The sequence below is a fragment of the Lepisma saccharinum genome, chromosome 3, assembly GCF_977018435.1.
Source record: "Lepisma saccharinum chromosome 3, izLepSacc3.1, whole genome shotgun sequence".
NCBI classification, from domain to species: Eukaryota; Metazoa; Arthropoda; class Insecta; order Zygentoma; family Lepismatidae; genus Lepisma; species Lepisma saccharinum.
In genome coordinates this window covers 130,749,630-130,774,491 of record NC_139231.1, presented here as the reverse complement: position 1 = coordinate 130,774,491, position 24,862 = coordinate 130,749,630, and the positions used below count along the sequence as shown (strand labels likewise).

Sequence of the window (24,862 nt, the reverse complement as noted above, 5' to 3'; positions counted from 1 at the left end):
ATTTGTGGCCCCGACACTTAACTTGGCGTCATTTTGGAAACCATTTTTTATAACGAAGCTTCGATCCCGGTATCCTTCACTTTGAAGTTGTGATATGGACACATGGACTATCGAATCATTACTTTTTTCTACATCACAAATGTACTTTTTAATAGAAACTGCTGTAAACTTATTTTACAAGTTCAAATATGTAATAAAATTATGTTTGATACAATTTTAAGACATTTTTCTACTATTTACTAACCTAAAGAATATATTTTGTATGTTTATTGTCCTTGTGTTATTGCGATATTTCTGATCTGTGTACAAAATGATTTGGCAACAATGCAAAATAACCATGAACCAAGATCAACCATAATAATGCATTTTTCTTTGACGAATTTCATCGAAATGTTAAATTAACTTCAAATTGTGCCTGTTTTCATTGCAAATGTATGGAAAACCTTGTGAGACAACTGTGAGTACTAATTAGCAAAGAAAGATTGTAAAATACAAGAATTACAGCTACAAAATTTCCCGTTCTTTGCAATGCTTGCAATGGAGCATGAAAATAAATTAAATACGTGCCAATATTTTAATTTTGAATAACTTTTTAAATATAACTCCGATAATGACGAAATTTCAGAATCTGTGCTTATTAATTATGGGGAATGCAATGAAATAAAAGCCCCCACTGAAAAATGAAGATTTAAGTTTCCAATCTTAGCAAATTTTAATGCCCATATAACAGTGCATCTGAATGGACTGGTTATAGTGTGACAGAATTTCCACGGGTTTTCCTGCATTTAATTTTTTTCATCATAGTCTCCTGAAAATCTCCTGAATCGAGGTTCCACTAGTGTGACTCAAAAATCTCAAATAGCTCACTGGTGCCAAACTGAAGAAGAAAGGGCCTGTATTGTTTGATGTGCAAATCACCCCACTTTATCCTTAATGATGCCTACAAAACTAACGAAAAGTCTGAATTTTTACAGTTTTCTTTTTGAGTGTGCTGTGTTTCTTCCGAGTAAGATGAACAAAAGGAAGCCACTTGACATGCATGCATGGCTTAATGTTCAGTTATGTTAGCTTCTCAGTGAGCATTGGGTCAGTAGTTATTTTGTGAAAAAGCATATAAACATGGTGATTTGTGTTATTTGTAACAATGTTGTAATCACAATGAAAGGGTACAACATTTAAAAACACTCCCAAGGCATGTAATGCTCAAGAAACCAGGCATCCCTAAAAGGAAAAGTGGTCCTACTCCCTGACAGGCAAGATAAACAAAATCACTTGACATGAGTGTACAGCTTTGGTGTTCAGATGCAAGTGTTGTGAGTCAATCATGTTTCTTTTGGTTGATGTGTCTTGTAGGTGCTGGCTCAGCAGTTTACAGTGTCTGCATAAATAGTAAGGAGACCAATTTATTTTTTTGACGTGACTGTACGTTGCAGTGTGCTCGCTCCAGGTGGGTTCGATGGAGGGGAAGTTAGCTTCAAAACGCACCTAGCTTCAGTCGCCTACGAGCTTCCGTGCGGTTCGTATCGTGGTTTAAGTGGACCCCTATCTATAGGCTCGGTCGAAGCTAAAAGTGCAACGTGCCATCGAACAGCGCTACGCCATTAAATTCTGTGTGGGACTAGGAAAATCGGCTATGGAGACATTGGCCATGATCCCTCAAGTGTTCGGGAGTGAAAGCCTAGCAAAAGTGCTTCAAAGACTGTCGAGAGAGTGTGGAAGACGAACCCCATGCAGGATGCCCGTCCACGAGCAGAACCGACGACAATGTGCAACGTGTGCGTGATGTGTTGAACTCGGACCGGCAGTTAAGTGTTGGAATGATTGCAGACCACGTAGGAATTGATAAAATGACTGTGCACACCATCATTACTGAGGATTTGCAGATGAGAAAAATTTGTGCCAATTGGAGGCTGCATCATGACAATGCACCAAACAACACTTGCTTCGTGGTCAACGACTTCCTGGCCTGGAACGACATCACAACACTTCCCCAGCCCCCATACTGTCCCGGAGGACTTTTTCCTGTTCCCCCGAGTGAAGACAACCCTCAAAGGACACCACCATGGGACCGTAGCAGAGGTCAAAGCAGCTTCGACACGCTGCTTGAAGGACATTTTGAAAAGGACTTTCAGGGCACCTTCCAAGCGTGGAAAACTTGTTGGCAGAAGTGTGTTGACGCCCAAGGGTCCTATTTTGAAACATTTTAATGATTTGTAGCAATATCTTCAATACATTTTTTTCCCCAGAATTTCGCCTCATTACTTTCTATACAGACCCTGTATACTAGGTTGACATGGTGAAGCTGTGCTCTGAACAAAGACATGTTAACTTCTCAATAATTGTTCAAAATACAAACAGTGGACGACTACTTTAAACAGTCAGATTGTGATCTTGTATAACCTTGGCATGGATGTTCTTTGACACTCATCAGTTTAATCGTCATTCAATCCCATCATCACAAATAGGCTAATAAATCAGGAAAATGTGAAATAAGAAAATACGAAGTAGTTCTCCACGATGCATGCTGGATGACCAGTTAAACCTAATTAACCCTTTCACTGCTGAATATATTTTAGCATGACAAGATTCTTTGCTGAATAAATTTTGCAGTTGTTGAGTTTAATTTTCTTACCTTAAATCACAAGTAAAAATCAAACAATATCCAGATGTTTTTGGAATTAACATTTTCTCACACAAACTTATTTAAAAGAGACATTAAATGAGTTGTAAACCTTTACGTGATGTCCACTAATGTTCGTACATTAGCATCGTCCGAATCTTCACAGGTGGCTCAGATTGATGCTAATGTTGATAGAATATATTTCATGTTGTATATACATGTGGGTAATCTAATTCACCAAATCAGAATGTCCATCACTCAGTTCATTTCATTTGTAGTTTGTAACTTTTGCATTTCTGCTTCTGTAAGGCATGCGGAAAACGAAACTGATGTCAATATGAAGAAATAATGTGTGTACTTTGTGTTGATCTTTGTGGTAAATGTTATTATTTTGATGTTTAAAAACTAACACTCTGGCCTTCTTAAACCCGAAGGTTTATGGCTGCAGCAACACAAGCCTTCCATCTGTCCCTATCCTGAGCAAGATCAGTCCAATCTTTTCCATCCTCACCGATTTCCTTTAGGCCCATCTCATTATTTTGATGTTTACTCATTTTAAATATTGTTCAACAGTACTGTTTGTTGAAGGAACATGATTTGAGACTGGTTGGTTGCATTTTTACTCAGGTTTCACTGGCGGCAACACATCTACTGGCATCTTTGGTGCACCCCAGCAAAATGCATCTTCGGGCCTGTTTGGCAGCAGTGGATCAGCATTTGGCCAGAACAAGCCAGCATTTGGATTTGGCTCAAGTGGAGGAGGCACTGGACTCTTTGGCCAGCAGCAACAGCAGGCTCCCTCTTTGTTTGGTCAGAGCGGTGCTGCGCCCAATGCAAATCTCTTTGGATCTGGAGGTAACATAGCTTGTTGCATTTGCAAAGACTGTTAACCTTAGTGTCTATCTAGATATAATTTTAATGCATAAGTTCCTGGGAAACATTTAATATCTTCTTCTGCGAAATGGGCAAATAATTTGTTTCCTTGAATTATTCCACTGTTAGTTGAAATGAGGTAGCAACTTTAAATAACAACAAACAAAACATGCTTTTCACTCTTTATACAAGGGACTACACTATTTAAAATGCAATTGCGAATCCATGTTATTGAAAATATTAGCTTATTGATATCAAATCTTGAACACTTCGTAACTTTTTTCCTTAATGTTTGTTTTATGCCTTATCTGTGTCCTAATCTCGGGGATTGGACCTGCAGTGTAAACTGGAATCGACAACACTGTGCAATGTGTGTCAACCCTGTGAGCAGATTAAATAAATCTTTAGCAGACACAAGCCTCTGTGGATGAGAACTTTTCAAGCATGTATTTTCGAACTTGCTGCAAAGTACATAGCTCAAGAACTAACTGGCCTAGAGAGGTGTAATCGGTTTTGTATATTTTTTTCTCGTAATGACAGTGCTTTTAGCGCAGTTGAAATTTATACATTGTACCTGCCAATAATGAAATGAAGTAGACGAAGAAAGTTGATATTTTTCCCAAAAAATCATATTCTGCATGCCACCACACCAGACCACAATGAATTAATACAATTTAGTATTTAGTGGTATATTCCTACAATCGTGCAATGTCATGTTGAAAATTGGCAGAAAAAAATAACTGTATAAGGAATGCAGTGTTGCTATCTTAGAGAAAATTTCTGGAAAATCACTTCTAGCGTCAGCTCTATGGATGCTGAATGGACCAAACAAACAAAACAGAACTGATTTATCATCTGTAGTTTTCAAGAAATGACATGTTAATGGATGATATTCAGTGAACAACTTTCCCCATAATTCATTGCACCATATTTTGGGCAAACAGATCAGATCCCACTTTAAAAACATGCTGGGTAAGCTTTGTATGTATGATTATCTTGATCTTGTGAGGGATGTATACTTTTAACCCCTTTCTAACATGTGCAATGTCTTGAAGTGGCAATTTTCTCTCTGTAAGAAGGCTTATCATATACTTTCCTTAACACGCGTAAATCTTTTTGCTCGATTTCTTCCCAGAGTACACTACGTGATGATATCAATTTGAATATCATCCATTACACCATGAGGTCGTGGTTTTGTATAAGACCAGTCATCTAGAAATACAGCCGTTCACTAAAGGTTAAAATGATAAGAAAACAAATGAAGAGAGAAATACATTTCTAACCTCTTATGTGACACTAAATATTTACATAAGAGTGTGAAAAATGAAAGAGGACAGCAAGATATAAAGATAGAAAGAAAGAAGAATTTAAATTAAGGGTAATAATACAACTGTTATTTCACTAATAATAAAGAAAAACACCATTCTTATTTCCGTGACAACTGTTTCTTAGCCTATTCACAATTCATAACATACAAGATCTTCAGTTTATAACTTTGGATTTCTATAGGAGATGAAATGATTCCTTATTTCAATCTTTATCCAGCTACATTTCAACATTGTAAGGACAGCTTATCAAGACATTATTCAATGTATAGGTTTTTTGTGTACAACTATTGATCACATTACAAGTGCATGTCATAAAGGGAACTTTGTTCTCCCAAAACATCCGATCCGTGATCTTGGTGGTTTTACATTTTTGGAAATTTTGGGAACATTTGTTATCTTGCCTTCATATTTTATTTTTCTAGCCTTTTTTCATGTCCTTTTTGTATTTTCATATTTTTTTTGTTTTTTCCCCCCCTTTCGCACAACTGTCGTGCAAACTGGGCAATTAACATTATCTACATGGAGCAGGGTTTACTTATATATGTCTAGAACTGGGCTAGGTATCTAGACCTGATCACAATCTAATATATTGGTAGTTACACACATATACTTTACTGTATACAGGTTCTGTTCTGATTTGATGACCAACGGCAATGCTGCTTGACTTTTTGTGCGTGCTTTTGCTGTATGCATTTGTTTTTCATTGTTAATTAAATCTTGGCATTTTATAAATACTTCTTTTAGGATCCTGTTCGTCAATGTTGTGAATGGTAGGATTCGGATGATGCGATTGTTTTGTCCAGAATTTGAGTTTTTACCTTTGCATAATGTCATATATACAGTCAAACCTCGATTTTACATTTTTCAGTGGCCCGTAAATTGAAAACATAAAATGTTTTTGGTAAATAAAAATAAAGCAAAATTTCAGTACAAAAACAGTCAATTTTGGGTTCAAAAGTGGTAAATAAAATGAAATTTTGCTGTTATAGCAGTGAAAAAGCTGCATATAAATTGACATTTTTGTTTTAAAATGTGAGTATGATCCAAAATTTGATTTAAAAACTGCACTATTACACAAAATAAACGTATCCCTTCAAATAGCACATTAAATCATTGCCAGAATATTATATTTATTCCTGTATAAAGAGGTTCCATTTTTGCTTCTCAAATGTTTGCGGCAGAATTAATCAATTTTCCCTGAATTGCATAACTGTCAGGATAATTCTGACTTCAGAAGGTGTCCTCTCGGTATATAAATGGTAAATTTCGTGTTTAAGAGTCTATTTCACATTTTGCAGTTCATTTCGCATCATTTCGTGACAAAACAGGGTAGGAAAATGCACCTCACACCTTTCAGAAACATGAAAAATTAGCATTACAATGTGTTATTTCACATTTTGTATTTTCGTCAAAAACAAAATATGCATGCCTCTACCTATTAGGTTCAGTTTATGCATCTGATTGTGGAAGATCTACGTTTACTCTGTAAACTGATAATTAGTTGCTAGTTTTAGAAGTCTCAGATAATTGGAGTGCGGGGATCATTTATAGCTGGACGTCAAGCATCTTTATATACTGTAATCAAGTGTCCTGAAGACATGCAGAATGGTTCAGATCCCACTTTGAGCTGCATATGTATCCAGTCCCGATCAGCTCAACAGCATGAAGTGTACAAAACAAGTGTTGTGAAACTTATGGATTTTTAGACATCACAATAGGTGGATTGTTATCAGCCTTTAACATTCTTTTTCTTAGAAATACTGGCCAAAGGGGTGGTTATGACTCCCACCAACCCCTCTTGGGCACGCCACTGATTGTTATTTATATCCATATTAATTGACGATTTATTATTGGATTTAGAAATCTTGCGGAGGGCAAACACCCTTTCCACCAATAGTTTCCCCGTAAATAATGTTTCCTTTATTTTTTTTTATTTTTTCGTATTCCCATCAACATTTAATATTGCGTTCCGATGAAAAGCATGAAAAGCGGCAATTATATTATTCTTAGCATCATGTGCATTTCCTTCCGGCACTGCTGTGTGTGTTCAAGGTGCTTATCAGAAGGAAGAATGAAAAAAATTAGCTGGTCCTTTTTTTTTTTAACTCCTCGCTTTGTATCTTGTGTTTGTGTTTCCTAATCGTCAAAGCAAAACAACCTTCCGAGGCAAGTTTCAAAACAATGACTTTTTCCTTTCCTTCAGAGTGGATGAGTCATAGCTCCGGAGCCGGGAGACAATACTTTGGCACCTGTTGCCAGCTGCTCTCAGACACCAATCTGACCAGTGTGTAACAGGAGAGAGGGGAAGGGGAAGACCAACAGCTGGAGGAGCAGCGCCAATGCAGTTGAACAAATCTTATACGAAGTGTGCTCATTCCCCGCCAAGTTGCAAAGAAGAAAGTGCGGGCGGGGGTGGAGAAGGATCACTGATTAGATGCTCTCCCAGGCTGTCATGTCAATGCTTCAGACATATGAGCAAGATTTCCGACGCGGGGCATTATAGAGACAGAAAAGGGCTGTATCGTTCAATTACTGCATAGCAGATTAATGAGCTCGTGTGGAAAGAAGATGGGAGGTTTTTTTTCTTTGGGCTAATTCAGGTTCAAAAGCAATTGTGGAATTTTAGATGTTAGAGGAAAGGAGACAGGAGATCACTTTTCGCCTTTGTTAATTGGTTAAGATGTCTTGTGTAAGGGGGCTCTCACTTCCACACGAGCAATAAAATCGAGGCAGAGATACTTGACACTTTTTCAGTAATCAGCATGTGATCAGCATCATGCTTGGGTAGCCTTTACCCCTCAATGTTGCCCGCAGGTAAAATTTATTTGAGGCTTGGTGAGATCCAGAGCCACTTTATGTGGCACTTAGTTCACCCACCCTGAGAATCGAACCCAGGTCTCCAGCATGGCAGTCAGACACACTACTGACTAGGCCACCACGACTGCCCAGCAGATGAGAATAAATAAATAAATAAATAAATAAATAAATATATGCTCTTTTGGCCCATAACGCATTTTAATGATTGTACTAAATTGGCTGCTCAGAAAATAGTTTCACCCCTCCACTGTACAACACAAAAATCACATAATATGCATAGAAAAAACATTCTCTGCCTCGCGTAGAAGAATACATTTGTCCGAACTTGCCCCCCCCCCTTACACACACACACACACACAATTGATTTGACAAGAATATCTTTACGTCAGTGAGTAAAATGTCACCTGTCCACAGAAAAAGGTCAGTTTAGCTTGTGAGTTTTCAGCTTAATTGTGATAACCAAATGATATAGTGTTCGTGAAAAACTTCAGATTAAAAATTATGGAACTAGATCCAATCATATTTCCTAAGGAATCCAAACGACTTCCCATTGAAGAAAAAGTGCAGTTATTATCTGGTATGGCAAATCCTTCTTATTTTTCCCCATTTCCAACGCTGCAAACAAGAAGAAAAAAAAGCTTTTACAAACAAGCCCCCTCCACCCCCCCTCTTTATTTCGTTCCCGTCAACTAAGAAGGATTCCGTAAATGTTTGGGCGAAGAAGCGGATGGTGATAGTAGTCCTGTTGTCAATTTTCCACTCTTGGTTTTTGTAGAGGGGAACTGCAAACAAAGACACCTGAGTCACACACATTGTGTCCAAACTGTAGGGAAGGCAGAATTTAGCGAGAATCAGTTTGTTAGGATTGGCCCATTTCATCTTTAAGGGGAATGCAAGAAGTGCCATTTTCCCATTCTGTCCGTCAAGGGAGGTAGGACAAATGCACACGTGCACCTCCCCTCCCCCTGCACGGATCCATGCCTCTTCGCTCCCTCCTCTCGCATGAAAAACCTAACATCTTCTAACATCTGGAAGTTCAAGGTCGCGGGGTGAATGAAACAGCTTCGAAAGCAAGGAAAAGGAGGGGAAAGTTGTCAGCACTCCTTAGAAAACGTATAAAGCGGGAAACATAAGATTGAGGCAAACGACCTATTATTTAACATAGCCTTTTGCCGTGACCTGGACAGCTGAACGTATTAAGCGGGAAAACTTATAATGCAGGAATGTAAAATCGGGGTTTGACTAGTTTCAAGGTCAATGATTTCCCAAAACATATATTTACTTGCTTGTAACAACCACAGATTAGAAGAAAAATTCTACAATGCATGATGTGTACATACCAGAAGAATTAATTGTAAATTTATAATTCCAGGCTTTGGTGGTGCTTCAGGTGGCCCTGTGGGCACGATTATCAAGTTCAATGCACCTGCTGGTAGCGACACAATGGTGAAAAATGGTGTCACCCAGACCATCAACACAAGGCACCAATGCATAACTTGCATGAAGGAGTACGAAGCCAAATCTCTGGAGGAGCTTCGGATGGAGGACTATGTGGCCAACAGGAAAGGCCCGCAGCAACAAGGAAATCTTTTTGCTGCTGCAACGTCTGCGCAGTCTTCACTCTTTGGTTCTGGGCCTAGCACAAGTTCCGGTGGGCTCTTCGCACAGAACCAGAAACCTTTGTTTGGAGCAACTACAGGAGGTGAGTACACCAAGTCTAATTTTCATAGAGTTGGTTTGAAAATGTTGCATTTTTTGGCAGCTGTCAGTATAGTGGAGACTGCTTTATACGTAACTCAGTTCTGCGTAATTCTGTTTTATACGTAAATTACTGTATGTCCTGGCAAAATATAATTTAGAAATGTGTTAATTAAACCTTATTTGTACGTAATTCAGTATTATATGTACTCATTTTTATAAAATGCAGTATATTTGTACAGGGTCCGGCAGAGGAGTTAGATGGTTTTGAAATGTGAATAACACACTTAATTTTCAAAGGTACAGAAATGTATTACTACAGAAATACAGGTTATTGTATGCCATTTTTATTTACCACGACAGTTCGTGCAAAAAAAAAAAAATGATGCCTTCAATTTACTTCTATACATATTCGAAGGCCTTTTTCCTTTCCTTTTAAATGACCTACATAAGATCTTGAGTCAGCGCTTTGTCCGTTTGAACAAATGAAAGAAATTGAAATAACAATCGGCGATCCGGTGAGAAGTTGGTGGCCTGCTTAACTGTTTGTCAGCCAAGTAAGCATGGAGCCCTGGAATGTGCAACATCGAGCGTTTGTTGTGGAGGGATTCTTCAAGACTGAGAATCTGTATTGAAAACGCAGCGCAGCATCTTTATCAACGTCATTTTCATGTGGCACGCCATGGGTTCGAACGCGGCCAGGTGGTGACCTATTCATAGCTGATGCTGTCAATCTGAAGTTCTGCACCCACACGAGGATAGTGTTGCAGCTTGGTACACATCCATGGCATGCCAGATGAAAATGACGGTGAGAAATATGCTGAGTTTTCAATACAGATTCTCCAGTCTTGTAGAATCCCTCCACAACAAATGTTGGATGTTGCACATTCCAGGGCTCCATGCTTACTTGGCTGACAAACAGTTAAGCAGGCCACCAATTTCTCACCGGATCGCCGATTGTTGGTTTGAATTTCTTTCAATTGTTCAAACGGACAAAGCGCTGACTCAAGATCTTACATAGGTCATTTAAAAGGAAAGGGAAAAGGCCTTCGAATGTGTATAAAAGTAAATTGAAGGCATCATTTTTTTTTTGCACGAACTGTCGTGGTAAATAAAAATGTCATATAATAACCTGTATTTCTGTAGTAATACATTTCAGTACCTTTGAAAATTAGGTGTGTTATTCACATTTCAAAACCATCTAACTCCTCTGCTGGACCCTGTATATAACCAAGCTACAGCAATGTCACAAAAGTGACAGTTGCTACTGGTCGGCCATGGAAAACAGCAAGAGGAAAAGTTACACGCTTGACCAGAAATTTAGAAGAGAAGTGGACGCTAATCCACATAAAACTAAAACTGAAATAGTTGCAGATTTAGGCATGACTTATATCAAACTTTGTGTAGTCATTAGTAAAAGAAATGCTATGTTAGAAGTATATCTTGTTCCTCAAAATAGATACAATTACAGTATTGTAATAATGATATGAACATGGTATCTACATCTGATATGTCAGTATTTTTCAGTTATACATATTATTTTCTTTTCACCTTGTCATATGTATAACTCAGGTTTAACTGTATATACTTAGGGCTACGTATTTATGGTGAAGAAGAGATCATGATTTAGGTTCAGAAACTAAGCATATTACGGCATGAAATGTGGTATATAAAATGGCATTGTGGTGTTAAAATGGTGAACAAAACCCCAAATTTGATTTAAAAACTACCTTATTACGAAAGCATTTCCCTTCTGTAATAGCACATTTATGCAGTTTTCAGAGTATTAAGTTTGTTCATGTGTAAAGCAGTCCGTTTGCTTTTCAAATATTTACAGCAGAATTAATCAGTTATCTGTGATTTGCATAACAGGATAATTCAAACTTCTGAAAGTGTCACGTCAGTAAATAATGTCTAAATTTTGTGTTTTAGTATAAAAAAAATGTATGCCTGTACTAATACTATTACCAATTTCCTTCGACACTGATGCTTAAAAATTTAACAATTACAATTGTTCAAAATATTCATTAACATCAGTATGTAAGTATTCATTCAATTGTATGCATCAATTTACCAGTTTTACTTTAAAATCTTCAAGAATTACTTTCGGAAAATAAAATAGTTGTCATTTCGCTTGTCACTTTGTGCAATCCCTATGTTGCATGTCACTTGTTTATTGTTTGTAGATTGCTACTTACTTATCCTTTTCAGTTTATGAAAATGCTGGCCTTTAGTTTCTTTTTTTTATAAGAATCTAGAATCTTCATTACATCCATAGTTTCTTAGGCTAATTTCAACGAACATTGGCCAATGAAGTGTTCTGTTCCAGCTGCTTTTGTATTCAAATATGTATTATTTTCCAACCTGCCACTGCCTACTGTCAAATGATTGTGCTCATATCATGTTTCAGACTGCCTACAAGCACTTGCACTATGTTGCACAATGAATGAACAAGGTTGTAATGGCATTTTTAATGAGATTTTTTTTTCTGTTTTTCACAGCAGGATTTGGAGCTAGCCAAGGATTATTTGGTTCAACAAATCAGCCAAGTTCCAGTCTGTTTGGAAAACCTGCCGGCTTCGGAACTACAGCCCCGACAACCAACTCCTTCTCGTTTAACACAAATCCTGCTGGAAGTGTATTTGGTGCAAATAATCAGAATAAGCAACCATTTGGAAGTTAGTAATCTCCTCTGCTTTGTTTTCGAAGCATTTTATATACCCATTATCAACATTATGTTCATTGTAGTTGTATTTGTGTCTATCTGTGTTGATAGTGATATTACCGTATTTACTCATGTATAATGTGCACTTTTTCAAAATTTCCCCCCACAAAAAATGTGATGCATATTATGCATGGAATAATTCGGACAGCCAACATTAGAACCACGCTTGTTTTCACTATGTCACTGCATATAACACATACATATCGACAGGCACAAATAAACAATACAAGGTTGGATTTCACTAGAAATAATATTTTTTTAAAAAAACACTATAGAAATGAAATAGCCATTTCCCTTGATTTTACACTTTGTAATGGAATGTTTTGCAACACCGTGAAAAGTGGCACTGCACCATTCTGAGAAATAATAGAAAATAACTCTCATAACATAATTTTGATCTCACTTTCTTCTACTACAGAATAAAACAAGGTGGTTCCAGAATCGAAAGCTTTGAGTTGCTGAACAAGGTGGAAGGAGAGGTGGTGTGTGTTGGTGACTCATAGAATACACAAGATGATTGTCTCCTCTTGTTCCACATAGCAACAGCTTTATAACATACAAATCAGAAAGCCATTTCTTGAACCTGAATTCTACTGCACATTATATACGAGATATAATTGTTTGTTGCTTTTGCCCATCAAAAACCAGAGTCTGCATTATACACTTGTAAATACATTAGTTTTTTGGAACACTATGCAAATCAAGAGCAATGTATGTAACATCCCTTCTCTTGTATATGAATGCATCATTTCATATAACTGTGTTTTCCTGAAAATCTATTTGTACATAGAATATTTTTAATCAAACGCACATGAATCCTGTATAAATTTTTTGAGTTTTTAGATTACACAGCTATGGAGTGCCATTTTCCCAATAATTGGTATCATCCTTGCTATTTCTGTAAATTAGGGGTGAATCAAGGGAATAAATAATAACATGTAAACACAACATTTTTCTTCATCCTGTATTTACCATGGATGTAGTCATGATCATAATACCGTAAATATGATATCTAAGATTCCAGTAATTGATTGAACAGAAAATGGCAACACTTTCGAGCACAACTTGAACCATACATTCACCATTGATTAATGTATTCAACAAAAATGAATAAATTCTAATAGCACTTAACAATATCTATGACATTCATGCTTTGTGTTTCAGGATGGATAATTTTGTGTACACCTGTTTTGTTAATTTCATAATAATCTTGAGCCTGAAGATTGTAATGCTGCTATTTATTGTTTTCCATGTAGCCCTCACCTCGCAAGGCAGCACGTTATTCGGCCAACAGACGGCCCAACCCTCTACTGGTTTCGGTGCCACCCAGACTGCATTTGGAAGCACCTTTGGAAGTCAACCAAACCAGGTTTGTATGTTAATGGCATAGTCTTAACTAATAATAGCATTGATTGGAATTTACTTAAGTGTGCAATGTACTACTTGTGCAACCATGAAATCTGTAAACATCTTGGAATTTTTAAAATTTTACTGTAAATTTTGAAGTGCATGTGCAGTTTAGTGAACAGAGACATGAACCAAATTATTTGTTTTACATACTGTAATTGAATGGGAAATTTAATTTCTTCGCACTGCATTCATGAGCATGCACATGTGTTTGTGTGTGTGTTAGGTACAGACTGATATGAAATTTGCCTACACTGATATGAAATTCACTGATACCTACAACGGATATCAAATGTTCTTTGGATAACCTGAAGTGGTCATTAACTTTAATTAATCTAAGGAAACAGGTGACTGATTTGCTGTAAAAAAAAAGAGGAACTGCATATTTAGACAGTACTAGTTCATGTAAGTACAGCGTGTCCCGCTTATACGTATAATAAAAGAAAAAATCACAACTTTTTTATTTACCAATATTTTTTGTACAAACTTTGTACAAACATGTAACGACTCAGAAATTTTTTTTTACAAATCAAGAAAACTAGCGCACTTCCACATGTGAACCGTTAGTGGCACGGCAAATGTCAAACCGGTTGTCAGCCTCAAGCCACACATTTTGAAGCATGTGCGAGGTAATGTTGCTTACTGCAACCACAATTCTTTCACGCAAGTCTTGCAAATCTCTAACCGGTGTACAGTAAACTTTGTCCTTAACACACCCCCACAACAAAAAATCACACACGGTGAGGTCTGGTGACCGTGGGGGACATTCAATAAAATCCGAACCTCTTCCTATCCATTTTTCATTGAAATGCTCGTCCAGGAAGTCTCTAACGAGATTTGAGAAATGAACCGGTTTCGCGTAAATATTTGTTTTTCCCATTTCTTTATTGAAATGTACGATGGAACTACTTCTTTAGCACCCAAACGTGCACGAAATCGTCTCCTGCACAAGTGTCACAGACTTATTTCACTTCAGACAATGTTAAAACACAAAACACCTTTTCTTGTGACGACCACATGACGAATGGCTACTGAGAAACTGATAATATCAGTTTTCAAGACATTCTGGCTACTACGCATGCACAACTACCACTGAATGTGTTGCTAAAAAAACTTCTGAGTCATTCTTTAAAATGAAACAACAATCACATCATTCTGACAGTTTGTTTAGAAGTTATGAATTTTTCTTTTATTATAGGTATAAGTGGGACATGCTGTATATGAGAATAATAAAAAGTGACACAAAATTTCAGATTATTTATAGGTGTAGTATCAGGTAAAATTATCGCTAATTATACCTATACATTGATCTACCTATATTAGCCAATACTGATAAAGTACCGTTTAATCTGCTGTTAATTTTTTATTTCAGATTTTTTTGTCAGGCTCAGCTCCTGGGATAGTTCCATGTCCTATATATACTTGCATATAATACACATATATATTAATTGCTTTTTCCATAGATTTTCAATGCTATAGACTTTTGTTTTTTAAAGTTTTTATTTGTGCATTGTTCAGTATCTAATCAGTTTCTTCTTACTTCTTTCTATTGACTCCACAGAATATTGGGCTTTTTAACCAACCCAAACCGTTTATGAACACAACAACAGCCACAGGATTTGCTTTTGGTGGTCAGAATACAGGTACCAATAGTGGAAGCCTGTTTGGTGGTGCAAAGCCAACAGGGACAGCTTTTGGCACACCATTTGGCACAGGAACAGCAGCTGGATCATTTGGGAATGCCTTTAGCAATAACCAGAACACAGGATTGTTTAACCAGTCATTTAAACCACCCTCTACAGGTTTCTCTTTTGGGCAGCCAACAAACACTACAACAGGATTAGGTGAGTGGTAGATAATTGCTTAAATAGAGTTGAAGTTTCACTGCTGTCACCACTACTATATACAGTGGAACCCCAGGTGTAAATTCTTTGGGGTACTGAGTTGAAATAACATAAAATGCAGAAAATTTATAATTGAGGAATCCATGACTTTATTGAATCCATGAAGATTGAATGTATAATGCAGGAAAATGTAAAATCTAGGTTCCTTTGTATTAAGTGCAAACTTAAATGTGAAAGCTTAACTGATACAGTGATATGTTTTCCAGGGGTATGCAAATAAGAAACGTAAACAGCAGGAAAGTACATGAGGGGTGAAACTGAAGTGTCAGTAAGAAACCACTACACAATGTTTTAGGGGTATAATGTACAGGGTGATTCCCTTGCTAGAGGCCCCAAACTTTTGTCTAAAACTGCCATTTACTTAAAAGTTTGTATTGAAAATTTGTATGCACACATCTTCAACAATGTAAAACAGGATCTGCTCATATCCGATGCTGAAAATGGTCCCCTTCCACATGCAAGCACTCTTGTACACGTCTTCAAATTCTGGAATACTTTTCTTGAAGTGGCGTCTGTAATGGCTTCAATCTCTTGACGTATAGCTTCTTTCAGGGCTGCGATTGTGCGGGGTTTATTTCTGTATACTTTTCCCTTCAATAAGCCCCAAAGAAAGAAGTCTGGTAGGCTGAGATCGGGAGATCTTGGCAGCAAATGATTTTTTGAGATAATTCGATCTCCAAAAAGCTTTTAATTTCTCTCATGCTGACATTTGAAGTGTGACATGTCGCACCGCACCGTCTTGTTGGAAATATCCATCAGTTAGTCCATCATCTGTTAACTGATTGACAAACTCTGTGAATATTCCCAGATAGACTTCGGTTTGTTCAAAAAAAAAAAAAAAAAATAGGGCCTATAATTTGCCTACGAGAGACACAACACCACTCCAATTTTCTGAGAATGCAAAGGCTGTTCATGTATTGCACGAGGATTTTCTTCTGCTCCTATACATGTGTTTTGAGAGTTTATATAGCCACTCGGATGAAGCCATGCTTCATCTGTAAACCAAGTGAAGTCTAAAACCCCAGGATTCTGAGTTAGAAAATTTTGAAACCATAAACAAAACCACACATGTTTTTCATGGTCTGTCGGTTGCAATTCTTGAACACATGACACATGGTAAGTGTGCAGTTTTTATTTTTTTTGCAGCTTTTTGACACATGGAATATGGGAGATTAGTTTCTTAGGAAAGTCTTCGCAATGATTTTGATGGTGATGCCAGAAATCGCTCCTTTACATCCTGTTTTGTCTCTTCAGACATTTTCCAGCCTCCTGAATGCTGTGCGACAAGACTTCCCGTTGTCTCTAACTTTCTTACCAATTTCTGGATACAACACTTTGAAGGTACACGTCTCGCATGAAATTCAGTCTGAAATGCCCTTTGACATGATTTAAATGAACCAGTTTGCCACTATTTACGAACGAGAAACACATGTGCTTCGATTGTGTACATTGTAATCCCTATACATTCGAGCCAACACTACTGAGATGCATTGTCGCAGAACAAAACAAATGAAGGTCACTTGAAGAGTCCAAACCTATTGTGAGGGGTTAGATCCTGTTTTACATTGTTTAAGGTATGTGCATACAAAATTTCATGACAAACTTTTAAGTAAATGGCAGTTTTATAGACAAGAGTTTGGGGCCTCAAACGAGAATCACCAGATATTAAAAATGATTTAACAATGGGAAAGAAGTAAGATTATGAATTTTTAAGTAAAGAAGCAAGCCATGCAGTGAAAGTAGGCGTTGGATTAACGATGGGACTGTGAATGGCTGCTTGAAACTGCCGCCTGTTAGGTTCAAGTTATGCATCTGTGTGGGATCTCTGTGTACTCTGTAAACTGACAGTCTGTTGCTAGTAATAGAAGTCTCCGGGAAGGGGAGTGATCTAAATTGGGACCTCCTCCCGTGAACCCATTCGGACCACCTTCTTCACTGCCTAACAGTATTTATGTAGTCCCTGATGCCTAAATATTAAACCAGGGTGTAAATTAAGGGGGAGTGATCATCATTTTATTATGACAGATCATAAGTTCTCTAGTTGAAAATGTTGTATATAAAAATAATCACGCTATACAAATTACAACTTTGCCAGCAATGTGTAAAAAACTACAATGGCAATCATGCTGTACAAATTATAACTTTGACAGCGCTGCAAAGAAAAGTCATATTGGCAATCGCATTGTATAAAATAGAGGAATAGGAGGGTGGAGATATTCTGTGGTTTGGTTGAATGGAAACTAGGGTTGCAAGTTTATGCGATGCATGTTAATCGGATTGTTTTCTAACAAATTTCAAGCATGTTTGCATGTAAAAATTAATAAAAATCTGAATTTACTAACACCAGACTTGTTTTTGACATTTTTCATGAGTTAGCGTATGTGGTTTAAGCCTGAAAGGTAAAAATCCAAGTAAGGAAGTTGGTCCCCTGCGATTCTCAAGTTGCGAGAAGTGCTACGAGAATAGGTAGGCGGTCACAAAAGATTTTATGAGACTCAGTACGCTGTCTCAAAGACTTTTCGTCTAAAGATTATAATGTGAAATATTTTACATTATCATCGCAACTAGTTTGCAAAAACGAAATATGTGATTCCACGATTGTGATAGTGTTCAACTAGTTCTTGTTTGGTGCAAAGTGAACTTAAGTTGTTTTACGTGAAAAATAAGAAATATGGAGCAAATATTGGCTGAATTGCGAGCAATCTCGATGTCACAAGAGGAACTTAAACAGGAGTTAGGACAAGTGAAAGCAGAATTTAAGAGTGATCTAAAGAATCTAGAAAAAAATATAAGAGCTGATCTGAACATCCGACTGAATGTCATGCAGAAAGATGTGTCCCTATACAGGCAAGAATGCATTTCTAGGAATGAGAAGGTTAGGAGTGAAACCCAGAAAGTTGACATGGAAGTGAGAAAATTGATAGAAGAAAAGGATGAATTGCGTCAGGAACTGGTGGTTGTGAAAAACAAACTTTTTGAACTGGAAGAAAGAATACAAAACAATCAAGCCAAGACTGTATGGTGTCATCGTCAAGTACAAGTACCAGAGTCTGTCAAAAAGAAGCCTGCATTTTCACCTGTAGATCACCAGGAATCTACTGAAGAGCCATCAGAAGCTGAAGAATGGTTTAATTTTATTGCTGGTAAATCCCACACAAGTGAAAATATTCCCATCGAAACTAGTGAATTACAAAATGGTAATGTTTCCCATGAGGTAGAACATTTAGTGGGTATTGTGAACAATACAGTGTTGCCCGTTTTGTCAGGTGTAGCTCAACAAGTTAAAGTTCTACAGAATTCAACTACTACCATGCTACACAGGTTTCGGGAAAGTGACTCAGATAGTTCACCCAGCACAATTAGCTGTCATTCATCTGGGCTTAAGAGTAGAAAAAAGAATAGGTCTAGGAAAAGGTCTCCCTTAGCCAATGTGAATAATAATGATAGTGTAACAACACTTTTCCCTAATGGAACAAGTAAGAGTGTTTCTAGGTGCAAAGAAAATCAAGTTTCCTCACATGTTACTAAAAGAAATTTCTTGAAGTCAGATCAATTAAATAGGTTTCCGAAATTCTCTGGAGTTTCTAGTGAACTAATCCCATCTGAATTCTTAGATGATGTCGAAGAGAATTTCGAGTTATTTCAAATAGCAGAAACAGATTTTATGACTTATGTACCAACGCTGCTAACAAAAGATGCTAAGCAATGGTACAAGATCTCAAAGCAAAAATTTTCAGATTACCAATCTTTCAAAATTCAGTTTTTGAATCATTATCAAAATTCTAATTGGAAAACAACGATGCTCACCAAAATCTTGAATTCCCAGTATCAAAAGTCTGTTCATGGGTCACTGCTAACATTTTTCATGGACCAGTGGAAAATTTTGCAGATTGTTCAACCTACCACTGACGAAGCACAAAGGCTAGCTCAAATTGCTACTTTGATGCCTTTCAAAATCAAGGAAATTTTCATAATGAAACCTGTTACCGAGCTGAGTGAAGCCATCACGGTAATAGAAAATTCCGAAGCCCTTAGCAAAACTTCATTACGTGAAAGGCCACAGGCAGTATTTAACAGTAGAACTAAAAACTATGATAATAATAGAAACGTAGCAGTTATTCAAACTAAATGTACCGATCAGTCTAAAGACAGAGGTGACGAACTCAAGTGCGAGGTTGTTGATCATTCCAGCACACAGCGTAACTTGAAAAGAAATGTAATCACCAATGCTAATAAGTCTACTTTTTCGGGAAACGAGTAAGTCGCTCATGTCGAGAGGGAGGTGTCATGAGTGTACCTGCTAAACCTCCTTTGCAACAACCCAACTCTAGTAATCTTAATCACACACACAAAAAATTTTACAATTCAGTCAAAACAAGTACCGAAGCACACGCCATTCAACCCTTGTACAATAATGTCCATTTGCTAGGTGATTCCATGATGAACCGCGTAGCAGAAACCTTGGCAAACTACACTGTTTCATATGATTCACTAGGTAAACGGAACATAGGGTTATGTACTAGCGGCCAAACTATTTCCAACCTATCTCAAAAAATCCGTCCAGATACCAAAGTTGGTAAAAAAGTGATGTTGCTTATTGGCACCAATGATTTTTTGAGATATACAGAGCTACACAAATGAAAAGTGACCTCAAAGGTTTAATACACAAGTTATTACCTTTAACGAATCAGTTAATATTACTCACGTTACCACCAATCCCAAAGTTATTAACTGCTGACAATCCTGATTTGTGGAGTAAGTGGAGTCAGTGGAATAATTTTCTAATGGAGTTAGGGAATGATGAGAATCTCATTGTAGTGAATATTAGTGATCTGTTTTTGAATGCAGATTCTAGTATAAAACTAGATCTATTTGAAAAACACTTGGGAAATCCAAGGAATGGCCGAATTGATTTAATTCATTGGTCAAAGTCTGGGATGAATGTAGTTTTTGATTTCTTGAAACAAAAAGGCCTGTTCAATGATGTCAATCAAAATGAAATCACAGTCCAGGCAGACATACACCAGTTTAACTCGTTAAACTAGTTACGAGCTCATGTCAAAAAGCAGGTGATGTGAGTGATGCGATAAATCCTGCTATTCATTTTATAAACTTAAGTGAATGTGATGAAATAGATTGCAGTGCAGAAATCAAAAATTGTAAGCAACCCATAAATACTAATAGCAAGCGTAAACCTTCTGCTCACATAAAAGTAAGAATAAACAATAAGGAATATACTTCTTTACTCGATAGTGGCGCTGAGGTCAGTGTTCTCTCGGAAACCCTGTGGAAGTCTATTTGTACTCAGGCTTCTAAACCACGGCTATTGCCAGTTACGGGGATTAAATTAGTTGATTATACAGGGAAAAGGAAAGACAAACTAATAGGTTCCACTCATTTGAACGTTGAAATTTGTGGACTTTCCTTTTACATTAAATTCCTGGTAGTCAGACATTTAAAAGTAGACATTATTCTCAGTTTAGATGTCCTATACAATATTGTTAGTACTTTAGACTTTGTCCAGCGAGGCTTACTCTTGGAATCGAGCGAAGGAAGCAAATTCTCCAAATTTATCGCTGTCTCAAATGAAAGTTGTCTGGAAGAAGAGTTAGATTTCAGACCTTCTGTATCTAACATATCCCCACTGTCATCCTCTCATCCTTCTGATGAAGACTTGTGGAGAAGGGTTAAAGAGTGTGAACATTTAAATGAGTCACAAAGGATAGCTTTAGTTCAGTTGTTAAAACAATATAAAACATTGTTTTCTGAATTACCAGGTCTCTGTAACAAGTATACACACACAATAGAACTGGATACTTCCACACCAATAGTTAACAAAAACTATCCAATACCATTAGCATATCGGGACGAAGTTGGCAGGCAAATAGAACAAATGTTCAACTTAGGCATTATTGAATATTCTGAATCAGAGTACCTATGTCCTCTCCTAGTTGTAGTCAAGCCCGGAGGAGGCATTCGTCTCTGCTTAGATCAAAGAAATATCAACAAACATGTCAAGCTTGAGCAATTACATCCTATGAACATAAATGAACTCTTAATGAGTTTCCATGGATGTCAATGTTTGTCCTCCCTAGATTTGGTTAATGCTTTCTGGCAGGTCCCCTTACACCCCAAAGCAAGAAAGTATACTGCTTTCAGTTTTCAGGGAAAACTTTACCAGTTCACAAGGGTAGTGTTCGGATCAATCAATGGAACGTCTGCTTTCATTAATGCTCTGACACGAACCTTGGAAGGTACGGAATCTTTTACAGTATGTTATGTAGACGACGTAATTGTCAAAAGCACGTCTTTCGAACAACATCTTTTTCACTTAAGACTTATTTTTGACAAGTTACAAGATGCCAACATGACACTGAGACTGGACAAATGTAGGTTTTGTCAAGTCAAGGTGGAATTTTTAGGGCATTCTATCAGTGCACAGGGTTATGAGAAATCTCCCAAGTATGTTCAAGCCATAAAAGACTTACCTGTCCCTTGCAATATCAAGCAACTGCAGAAAGTCTTGGGAAGTTTCAATTGGCTATCAAAATATGTTAAAGATTATGCCATCATGGCACATCCCTTGTACCAGTTATTGAAAAAAGGCAAAAAGTGGGAATGGGATGAAAGTGCACAATGCTCCTTTGAGTTGTTGAAACAGTCCATTATTGCAGAAACAATGCTTTACCATCCAGATTTGAACAAACCATTCTTTGTTCAAACTGATGGATGAAATATAGGCATTGCAGGATATTGTTTTCAACTGGTAGACAACAACATGCGTCCGATTGGATTCGTGTCAAGGATTTTGAAACCTTTTGAGAAATCATATACGTCCACTGAAGTAGAAGTGTTAGCAATACTCTTTACACTGGACAAATTTAAATCACTGTTGTTAGGTAGAAAATTTACTGTTATCACAGATCATAAATCCCTCACGTGGTTAGAATCTGCACACACTTGGAACAATAGGCTGACTAGATGGTTTATTCAAATACAACAGTACTCATTCCATGTCGAGTATTGTAGAGGTAAAGAAAACCTCTTGGCAGACCTGTTGAGCCGATCTTTTAATGACCATAATAATGAACTCATATTCATGAATAACTTTGAGTATCTTGATGAGTCATTAATATGTGATAAAAACAATTTTGTTAATGAACAAAATAGTGATCCGTATTGCAGTGGTGTTAAATCTGTTCTCGCTGGTTGTGAAAGTTCACAACAGAGGAAACATCGAAACTGGAAAAATATATACCTTATTCACAATGATCTACTTACCATCAAAGATTTTCACAATCCAAACCGGATAAGAATATGCGTGCCTCAATCATTAGTAAATCTTGTACTGCACAAGTATCATGATGAAGGTGGTCATTTTGGTACAGACAAGACACTCGGTAAAATTTACCAAATATTTTACTGGCCTCATATGAAAAGAGACACAAAATCTTACATTACTGATTGTGAAATTTGCATGAAAAATAAACCAGATAAACATCCTCCTAAGTATCTGGAAATCATGCACAAACCCTCAAAACCAGGTGAAATATTATTTATTGATTTACAAGGTCCATTCATACGTTCCTCCAAAGGTGAAAAATATTTACTAACAGTATTAGATTCTGCTAGCCGTTATCTTGTGGCATATCCTATTGGCAATAGTACAGCTTCCATCGTAACTAGAAAACTAACACATTCTTACTTCATCCATTTGGGAATACCAACAATCATATGTGACAATGGTCCACAATTTCGTGCAGAACATTTTACAAAAGGTATGCATGCTCTCAATGTAAAAATTTTTTACATACCCAGTTATCATCCAAGTGCTAACTTAGTGTAGAGATATCACCAGGAAATAAATAGATTGATGCGTATATTTTGCAATGGTCTAGCCATGTTGCTGCCATTCTACATCTGTTAAATAATTCAATTTGTTCCAGTACAGGTTATGCTCCTATAGAACTCAGGCTAAATATTGAACCTCGAAATATCTGTAAAAAAGTACTAACGGATCGCATTCCTGATGTAGAGATGTGGAAAAATAAGCTGCTTATGGCAGAAACATGTAGTTTCAATAAGAGACAAAAACATATTATAAAACAGCATGAAAAACAAGCAACAAAAAATCCAGTAAAGCAAGGCGATCTGATCTTCATAAAACTGCATCCTCAAAGTGACACTATCACTTGCATTATAAAAAAATATTGTAATTTATACCAAGGTCCTTTTGTTTGTATGCAAATTCATGATGATAACACAGTGAAAGCCATATGCTGCAATACTGGAAAAGACATTGCAAATATTTCCGTAAAAAATATCAAAGCTTGGCATTGTTCATTGGACAAACAAAAACTTTGGATAAACAAACTTTTAAGCATGCGTAACGATTTGCAACTTCATGAGTTAGGTTTGGAGCAGTTGCATGATGCTGTCTAACGATATTTATTAAGAGCATGATAACAAATTGTAAATTATAGTGGTACCATATTTGTGATATGTGGAGTTTGTGCATACATGTTGTCTATTGCATGTTATGAATGTATACATGCTAATTTATGTATGCGAGATGCATATGTTATGATTTTATCTCTGCATGCAAATTGTACATGATGTGTTTTCTTTTTTTTACTGATGCATGTAAACTGCACGTGTGTTGTTTTGTGTTTATGCATAAAAATTGTGCAAATTTGGTTCTGCGATTATGCATACACACTCTACATATGTGTATTCTGTTTTGTGTTTATGCATGTTAAGTTATTTAATATATGAATCTGATATTTTGTCATAATCTTACATGTTATATCTTTGTTTATGTGGTGTTTGTTTTGTAACTAACTTCTTGCATGTAAACAATGTCATAATTTTAGTAATGCATGAAGTATTTGACATTTCTTCTTGATTCTCAGTAAGAAAGTCAAATTTCCCAACCCCGGGGAATTTATGACAGATCATAAGTTCTCTAGTTGAAAATGTTGTATATAAAAATAATCACGCTGTACAAATTACAACTTTGCCAGCAATGTGTAAAAAACTACAATGCCAATCATGCTGTACAAATTATAACTTTGACAGCGCTGCAAAGAAAAGTCATATTGGCAATCGCATTGTATAAAATAGAGGAATAGGAGGGTGGAGATATTCTGTGGTTTGGTTGAATGGAAACTAGGGTTGCAAGTTTATGCGATGCATGTTAATCGGATTGTTTTCTAACAAATTTCAAGCATGTTTGCATGTAAAAATTAATAAAAATCTGAATTTACTAACACCAGACTTGTTTTTGACATTTTTCATGAGTTAGCGTATGTGGTTTAAGCCTGAAAGGTAAAAATCCAAGTAAGGAAGTTGGTCCCCTGCGATTCTCAAGTTGCGAGAAGTGCTACGAGAATAGGTAGGCGGTCATATTATATTGGTGATCGTCTTTACTGTAATAAAAGTGTACTGGATTCATTTCACAATGGAGACATATAGAATGGTTTAGATCCCA

The 24,862-nt window shown here is 36.8% G+C and overlaps 1 protein-coding gene across 4 annotated transcripts in view; it reads left to right on the top strand.

Annotated features, from left to right (window-relative positions):
• The window catches only part of Nup98-96 (nuclear pore complex protein Nup98-96), a 109,391-nt gene that overhangs the window by 22,369 nt on the left and 62,160 nt on the right, over positions 1 to 24,862 (top strand). For 2 of the 4 annotated variants that reach the window (XM_083119401.1, XM_083119402.1), the window contains exons 4-8: positions 3,248 to 3,475; positions 9,011 to 9,340; positions 11,838 to 12,014; positions 13,318 to 13,430; positions 15,030 to 15,312. In XM_083119401.1, the coding sequence (XP_082975527.1) occupies positions 3,248 to 3,475; positions 9,011 to 9,340; positions 11,838 to 12,014; positions 13,318 to 13,430; positions 15,030 to 15,312 (1,131 nt within the window). Of the gene's footprint in view, positions 1 to 3,247; positions 3,476 to 4,931; positions 5,054 to 9,010; positions 9,341 to 11,837; positions 12,015 to 13,317; positions 13,431 to 15,029; positions 15,313 to 24,862 lie in introns of those variants that run through there. The other 2 variants (XM_083119403.1, XM_083119404.1) reach the window with 2 other exon arrangements.